The 8,529-nt window shown below is 43.5% G+C and overlaps 1 protein-coding gene across 5 annotated transcripts in view; it reads right to left on the bottom strand.

The window, feature by feature from the left end:
- Positions 1-553: 553 nt before the first annotated feature.
- Positions 554-8,529, bottom strand: part of tns2a (tensin 2a) — a 64,568-nt gene continuing 56,592 nt past the window's right edge. For 4 of the 5 annotated variants that reach the window (XM_031733955.2, XM_031733957.2, XM_031733958.2 and 1 more), the window contains 9 exons: positions 6,619-7,751; positions 6,401-6,532; positions 6,199-6,294; positions 6,027-6,104; positions 5,839-5,916; positions 4,066-4,234; positions 3,913-3,981; positions 3,581-3,610; positions 554-3,269 (listed from right to left, as the gene is read on the bottom strand). In XM_031733955.2, the coding sequence (XP_031589815.1) occupies positions 3,131-3,269; positions 3,581-3,610; positions 3,913-3,981; positions 4,066-4,234; positions 5,839-5,916; positions 6,027-6,104; positions 6,199-6,294; positions 6,401-6,532; positions 6,619-7,751 (1,924 nt within the window). In that variant the 3' untranslated portion in view covers positions 554-3,130. The remainder of the gene's footprint in view (positions 3,270-3,580; positions 3,611-3,912; positions 3,982-4,065; positions 4,235-5,838; positions 5,917-6,026; positions 6,105-6,198; positions 6,295-6,400; positions 6,533-6,618; positions 7,752-8,529) is intronic. The other variant, XM_031733956.2, reaches the window with a different exon arrangement.

Here is an 8,529-nt window from a genome sequence, read left to right as displayed (position 1 = left end):
CTGTCTGCACCGTACCAGGTGTAAAGCTTGGTGGTGTGGGGAGGTTTTTTAGGAGCTGGGCTTGAGCCCATTAGTTCCAGTGAAAGGAACTCTTATTGGTTCAGGACACCAAGACATTTTGGACAATGTTATATGGGAATAGTGGGGAGTCCCCTTCCTGTTCCAACATGACTGCACACTAGTGCAGCGCAGTAAGCACCAAAAAAAACACGGATGAGTGAGTTGGTGTGGAAGAACGTGACTGGCCTGCACAGAGTCCTGACCTCAACCTGAGTGAACCCCTTTGGGATGAATTAGAGTGGAGACTGCAAACCACATCAACAGTGTCTGACCTCACAAATGCACTTCTGGAAGAATGGTCAGAAATTCCTATAAACACTCCTAAATGTTGTGGAAAGCCTTCCCAGAAGTGTTGAAGCCAGATCTAAGCTCTGCCTGTTGATTGGGCCCCTGGAATCCTGGAAAGGTTGGGCCAACATCATATTAAACCTGCTGATGCAAATAATCTTGAGTACAGCAGTCATGACTGAAATAACGAGTGACACAAGCAGAGTTCAGGTACCACATCACTTCAGTTTAATTCTATTCTTCATCTTCTTCCATATAAAAAGAGCGTAATAACCTTTCCAGATAAACATGTTTCCTTTTTATATCTTATACACTGTCCTATAGCTGCATGTGAAAATATATTACTACATAATAGATCAACAGACCACAATATATTATCGCTGTAATACAAGTAGTGTTTTTTTTCCTCTACCAAACAAGGCAACACACTAAATAAATGCATAGTAAAAATAAAAGAAGCAATAAGTACAAAAATATAACTGATAAAAAGCTTATTAATACAAGAGTGCTTCATCTTTGGTTAAGTACATCTTTCTTTAGGTCACTTTCTTATGTGTGTGTGTCTTCTCTTTGTTATATATTTGTGTGAATAACTTTTATACTGCCTTTGGTCATGACACGAAGCAGATGGCGGGGTGGGGGACAAACCCGCCCCCCCCCAAACTAAAAAACCCAGCAAGCATTTCACGGCAATGGTGTGCTTATATCCTATACGTCCTCCCACAACTAGCTTTTTCCCCTTTTCACATACAAGTCTTTAAAAGTGGACGTAACAATACCTGCCTGCATATTTACCTGAACACCCTCAACACACACACACGCCTCTCCCTAACGCATACACTTGTTAAAAGGTAAAAAACCTCACATTCCTTTTTCCTTTCGTTAGTTATTCCTCTGTCTGCTTTACTAGAAGTGTATGAGTGGAAAACAAATCAACGAAAAACAAAAACCCACGATTGTCGATTTCTGATTAGAAGTGTTACACTGATAAACGAGCTACTGAAGGCAGGCGTGACTGTAAATGTGCTGTACATACATGTGAACACCCGAACATCTCAAAGATACAGAGAGTAAATTACATCATCAGGGCTTTGGTCATGGTGTAACAAAGAAAAAAAATACATGGTTTTGTTTCAGTACAAAATATGAACACCAGTCATTTTTAAAGGAAATCATTATATTTGAATGGTGACCTTCCTTAAGGCTTTTACAGCCTATACTGGTGCAAGCATGCATCGTCTTTGTAACTGCTACCACAAAGCCGTTTGCAGCACTTCAGCGCTGTCACTGGTTTACTGGAAACTGGCAGGACTGAGGTCATCAAAGCTCTGCTTAACTATTAAAACGGGGCTGGACCAACAAAGACATTCTGACAGGGTTCAGTGAGCCTGGATACCCACAGTCATGAAGCTCATTATCAGCTAGCTCAGCTAAATCTGGTTTCCCGTCTATTCATCATAGAGCAGGAAAGGAGAGGCCAGTTACAAGCCAGTTATAAAATGGTTTGTATCCATGTGTATGTCTGCAATTTTCAAGGCTAAATGGCAAACAAAAAGTCTTTAGATGATATTCAACCATGGAGGACTTCATGGCAACATAAAGGAAACACTGAGACCTCCCCTAACATAAAACAAATAATTTGATTAGTTCAATGGAATAAGATGCTGTTATGAAAGCCTTGACAATGTATTAATGCTCCTTAATGAAACCGAGGTACCATAGATTGTATTAAAAAAAGAAGACTTGGACAATCCAGATGGACTTTAAACTTGTATTCTCTCTCATGGCCAGTCAGATTCAAATGTACAACTCTTAGAGAAACCGACCCTTCCTCTGCCCTGATTCAAGAGCTCAGTAAACGTTCAACAGAGTGTCTTTTGTCCTATCACCCCCAACTGGTCCCAGCAGATGGCTCTCCCTGGTACTGCCACAGGTTTCTTCCTGTTAAAAGTGAGTTTTTTCCTTCCCACTGTTGCCAAGTGCTGGCTCACAGGGGCGGTTTGATTGTTGGGTTTCCTCTGAACTATTGTAGGCTCTTTACCATATAACGCGCCCTGAGGTGACTGCTGTTGTGATTTGGTGCTATATAAATGAAACTGAATTGAAATTCCCTTACAGGTTTGTGATATCAGTTGGTAATTTCAGCTCTCCTGCAATCATTTTCATTTTGTAAATTACGGTACTATTTAGAGTGAAACAGGTGGTAAAGCAGGGTATACTTTTCTGGGCTCAGTCTTATGACTGAGAAGTATTAATCCTCTGTCCTCTTGTCCAAGTATTGTCTAAATGAGGCTTCACAACACTAGTCCTCATGCCTCAAGGTCCATAGATGGGATACAAAAGACAAATGTGACCCAGTGACTTTGGACTCTGAAGCCCTGTTTCAGCTGCTTCTGTGTTGGTCAAATAGGCCACTTGTAGCTACCAAAAAACCTAAGACAGTTAAAAGTGAGCCGACTTTGTGATAGTGCAAACCTAAAGTTAGCTTGCTTCATGATAGCAGCCCTTGATAGATGCTTGTTTGCTTTGTTGGAAAGCCATTTCCTCTGAAGCCTCCTCAAACTTGGAGTTGTAACACTGTACATCATGGCTTGTAAAAGAAACAAATAAACAACCAGAAGGAATCTCACACGGATTTTAAGTTGGCTTCAAACACTCAACAACATTCCTCATCAAAAAGCAAAGGCACAGAGTCATAAATGAACAGTAACGGCCTTGGCAGGGCGACTGTATATGTTGCCTGTGCCTCTTTTTCAGAGTGTTTTCCTCTCTTTGTCTCCCTCTATCGGCGCTGAGACAGCATGACCTTGTTGATAAAGTTGACGATGGCAGAAGCAGGCTGGTCGGGGTCCAACTCAGCGAATAAGTGGCAGACGTTCTCTGCCGTGCTGCCGGGCTTCTTGGCTACAAAACCAAACACTCTGAGATGGGAAGGGTGGAGAAAAAAGAGAGGATGTGAAAAAAGGAAGAGACAACAAAAGGAGAAGCAAAGGCAATCACACAAGAACTCTTGAGTTTGTCCAGTCTGTGACAGCCTACTGCGTAAAACTACCATGAAACAATTAGTGTAACATATGGCGTGATCATGTAGGACTTCTTATAATTTCCTAATTAAATCATCAAAAGTTTGCAGGATAATTTTGCCAAGATGCACACGCAGTTTGATGCCATGCAGCGGCATACACGCGTCTATACTTTCTGTCAGCCTTTAAAACACAAACAGAGCACTTACTTAACAGTTGTGTTGTCTGAGTTAGTCCACCTAAATCCAAGAGACAGACAAAGAGAGAGAGACAGAAGACTCAGGCGTGCACATTCACACAGGCAGAGCTGCCAAACAAGCTGATGCATCCGCAGCCTCGGCCGCAGTCGGCATGCTCGCATCTCTCGTGGACGCTCACGCACATTCATTAGCCCCACACGGGTACAGACTCACGCGAGGACTCAAGGCAACGAATGCAATGAATGATCATGATGCAGTGAGTTCCTGCTGTCTGTTCATTAGCGACGGTTCTAACTAAGGCTACAAGACCCAAACATGTCTTTTTCTTCTGAGTTTCCCACCTCCTGTCCTTTGGATCGATGCTGCTGAAGGTCACACTGTTCACTGGGTAATGTCTCCTGAAGAAAACTCTAGAAGAAGACAGACGTGTAAAGAAATACCAAAATAATGTAAATAGTTTTCTAAAAATAAGAATCCACGGGGGAATCTCTTACCTGCGCTGGTTGTCGGTCAGCGTGATACCCTGTGATGTCACTTTGAACTGGACGACTGTGGCAGCAGGACGCGGGCTACGACCCAATGTGGCATCTGTTGCCTTGGCAATGGCCTGGGGGCCCGTCAGGGACTCTGTTTCCACAGAGTTCAGATAGAGGACGTTACAGGCTGAGGGAAGAAGGACAGAGAGGTCAGCATGTTGACCACAGACTGTATACAAACAATGGACATAGAGAAGACATCGTGACATCACTGGTTTGTGGACATGCATTTTGAAACCCGTCCCTTAGCTTGGCAGCCACCTCGCCTGCAAACATGCTCGTTTCTGGATTAAAGTCGGACATTTTAGCATGGCAGACTTTTGGAAGCACACTCAAGTGTCCATTCAAGGAACAGCAATTAAAAAAAGAAGAAGAAAAGAATTAAATCCAGGAATAATATGATTGTAAAACATAAAAAAGAAGATTATAGCCACTATGCTAATGAAAGAATAATGAAGGTTTTTTTGTGAATCAGTTCCAAAGATGAGGTGCAGCACAGTTAAAGGCTCTGACACCCGTGGTGTTAAATCTGAAGCGAGGAGCAGTGAGAAGAGCAACTGAAGCTGAGCAGAAGGAGTGTAAGGATGAAGAAGGTCTGAAAGATATGGCAGTGCCAAGTCACTGAGACATCTGAAAATGAGAAGCAAAATCTTCTTTTGGATCCATTGAGGAATGGGGACCCAATGTTGGATGAAAATGGGTGGATAACATCACTTTTATTGCCACTGAATTTGAACCATCATCCTACTGGTGATGCCCTGTAGGCAGGAGGTGAGGATAGTAGGGGGAAGACAATTTGGGGTTTTGTAGAATAATACAGGTGTGTGTCATCTGCATGAAAATGAAACTGTATACCAAAATGATGTAAGATATTTCTGAGAGGATGAGTTAAATTATAAATAGCAGGGGTCCCAGCACTGATCCCTGTGTGGCTGATGGAGAGTAAACAGTCTAGCCTTGAACAAACTGTAAACCACTGAAGGGCTGCGTCACTAAATCCAATGTTAGCCAGTCGTTCTAACAGAAGACGACACGATACGGTGTCCAAACCACCTCCAAGGTAAAGGAGGATGGCGAGAAGGCCAGCATCAGATATGAGGAGGTCGTTTAAAAGCTGTTTCAGTACTCAGTCTGGGAAGAACACCTGAGTGAAACGGCTCAGAGGTTGTTATTAACTAAGCAGGGCTGGAGTTGAGATTCTACGGTGGGTCCCAGAAGAATTCAGCTGAAAAAACTGTGTCATGGAGGTCAGATGAGAAGTAGTTTCTGTGGGTTTGAATAGTTTGTGAACAGTTTGAGTAATATGATGATTCGGCAGCATGTAGAGCATTCTTATAGAGGAACAATGATCAAGTCAAATTTTCTTTGACAGGCGTTAGTTACTGGTCGACTGTTTGGCACTTCCTCTTTGGCTTCTTCTTTTTTTTTAAAACCAGACAGAAGTGCTTGCATTCTCTCTGGTGCATCTATTCCTTGCATGTTACATAACTTCTCAGCCAGGCTTTATGTCCAGTATTGCATCAGTTTCCCATCATTTAACCTGTGCAAAGGTTTTAGAAACTGAAAACTAAAAAAATGTGACATTATAGGAAAGAAAAAAGTACCAATTTAGTACTGATTTTGTAATCTAAAAAATAAGATGTAAACTTTAGAGTCTCCCTTTGCACTTTACTGTTCATACATGAATACATGACACAGTGTGTTTCAGGAATAGAGAAAGAGAGAACTCACCCGCTCCCTGCTTCAGCAGGTCAGCAGCTGTGCTGATGTTACTGACTGGTTGAACCTCCTGCACCTCTCCTATGAGATCTGACAACATGCAGATAAACTATGAACTACATCTGATAAGATTACACAATACAGTGAAACACATGATTTATTTATTTGAAGGCCTGTGTGGCCTTCAAATATTCCATTACCCTTTTCAGGGATTTTAAGAGCGCAGGGCAAAGAGATGGGTGTGATGGAGTGCTGGTAGACGAGTGCAGACAGACTCCCTGTGGAAAACAGAGGAAATCATTAATAGATCTGAGACAGCAAGGTGCACAGTAATGCCCATTTCTAACTGGAAATGGATGGAATGAAACGTACCAAAGTAGGGCTCGTTCTGACAGCCTTTAATCTTCACTCCTCGAGGACTAGTTTCAATGAGAAAATGTCTCACCAGCTGCTCCAGAGGGTCGCTCACTGTAAAAGTAGATTCATAAAAAGTTATAAAAGAGCAAAAACACAGAGCAGAGGGACAAATCTGTCAAAATGAGACATCTATGTGATGGAGGCAATCATTTTTCACCTTTGTTGCTGTGGTTGCTGACATTGGGAGGAGGTGTAACCACCTTCAGAGCCAGCCCATAGGCTCCCTGGAACGAGTTACTGTCCCTGATTAGGAAAGTGCCGGGCTCCCTCTCCTTCAGAGCTGCGATTGCTGTACCCAAGCACGATGATAAGTTAGGAATTTTACTTCTGTAGGCTTTTGAAGAAAAAGAAACAAATAAGAACTAAAGAACTTACCTTGCTCTCTAGAGATGCTGGGCTTATACCAAAACTTGGAACTATCCTGGACAAACTTCACACTGACCCTGTTCGCAGCTTCTGCCTCTACTTGGTCATTTTGGCCAGCAGGGGGTGCAATTTCCCCCACCGTGGGAGAAAACGTGACATGGTGCTGATGCTGCGCAGCAGTGGAGGCAGGCACGTGAGCTGGTTTCACGCCATCACTGGGTGAACCCGAATGTCCAGGCAAATGGCGCTTCTCTGGCAAGGGGGGTTGGGGGTGAGGAAGAGGGATGGAGATTGTGGTGTAGCTGGAATAGGAGGCTGGGTGGGGTTGTGGGGTGTGAGGAGAGTAGCAGGGCCTCTTGTTTGTGTCTACAGCTGCACTGTGCTCTGTGCTGGCTTGGTAGTTGTGATGCGGGGGTCCGTGTTGTTGCATGTGGTTTAGGTGGTGGTGGGGGTCAGACCCACTCAGCATCAACCTTCTACCCAAGGTAGCGAATCCGGGAACTGGTGCATCAGACACAGGGGAGCCGTCCATGCTGCTGGGCCCAGGCTGTGGGGATGACGGTGCAGGAGAAGATGTTGGGTTGGTGGTGCTGGTGTGTTTAGGAACCTCTGCGTGAGATTCCCTATTTGGAGAGGATCCATTAACCTGTGCTACAGATGGTCCCACAGAGCTGGTAGCTTGGGTGTGGCTCTGAGGCTGTGACATGGCAGATGGTGGACCACCAGCTCCTGCAGGAGTAAAGGTCTGCAGCGGGCCAGTGGGATGAGGGTGTGCATCTGGTATAGGCGAAGTATGGACAGGGGAAGAAGGTGTCTGGCAGTGTGCTTGGTTTGTGGTGGTTGGTGTCACAGAATCATGAGCTGAGGACATATCTGAGCTACAGTGCTGCTGTTGAGGAGCAGCTGGGGGCAGGTTTGTTGGTGGAGGGCTCTGATTGGTGGATTCTGTTTGTTTTGGTGAGGCTGTGTGTGACTGTGCTTCTTTGGTGTGTGGCTCCAGGCGCTCTGTGCTGCTTCTTTGCCTTTCCAGTGATTCCTGGATGACGTTAGTGCGACAGTGGCCCTCGTGAGGCTGGGGGGCCTCGTAGTCATTGATGATGTCTGTGGTTCGAATGTCATACTCTCTCCTTCCTGGACTGGGGCTAAAATTGACACGTGAGTATTATTATTATTATTAAAGACTAGGAATTTCTTCACTGTAATATCAGAGTGAACTCTATTAAAAACGCCTGAAGGTTATACTATATGTGTAAATTAATCAGCAACAAATACAAACCCAACGCCCCCAAAATGGGTACCCTGTGTGAAATGCTTAAACAGAAGACTATCCCCTTTTCTTTTAACAACAGTCTGTAAATTAGAGATGGGCAGATCAATACACTGGTATTGGTAATAAATTGATACTAGCGCGTCTGGGTGATTACTTTGTTTCTATCCAGTTCAGTATGTAGGATGCTGAAATGTGTTTTTTCTTTTTGGAACATGACAAAGTAAACCTCAAACATGCAATGTGAGAACTATCTGAACCTTTTTGTGTTGCCTGTCACGTTTACCGTTATCTTTACCCTTTAGCACATTTAAACAACAGAAGCTGACCCAAAGTGGTACTATGTGGTTTAGCACTGTCTTGCTGAAATATCGAAGGCCTTACCTGAAAAAGATTTGATCTAAATACGAGGATAAGCTGCTCTAAAATCTGTATATGCCTTTAAAGTGATAGCACCTTTCTAGATGTGAAAGCAGCACTAATGCTGTGTAGACTGTTGTTAAAAGAACAGGGAGTGCTACACAGCAGTAAACATGTTACTAATAGTTTTCTTAAAATTGTACATTTTTATTTTTAAACATTTGATGCGTCTTATTGTGAATAAAATTTGAGTGTATGAGACTGCAAATCCTAGCATTCATTCCAGATTGTTT

The sequence above is a fragment of the Oreochromis aureus genome, linkage group 20 (genome assembly GCF_013358895.1).
Source record: "Oreochromis aureus strain Israel breed Guangdong linkage group 20, ZZ_aureus, whole genome shotgun sequence".
In the NCBI taxonomy this organism is placed as follows: Eukaryota; Metazoa; Chordata; class Actinopteri; order Cichliformes; family Cichlidae; genus Oreochromis; species Oreochromis aureus.
This window is presented reverse-complemented; position numbering and strand designations above follow the sequence as displayed.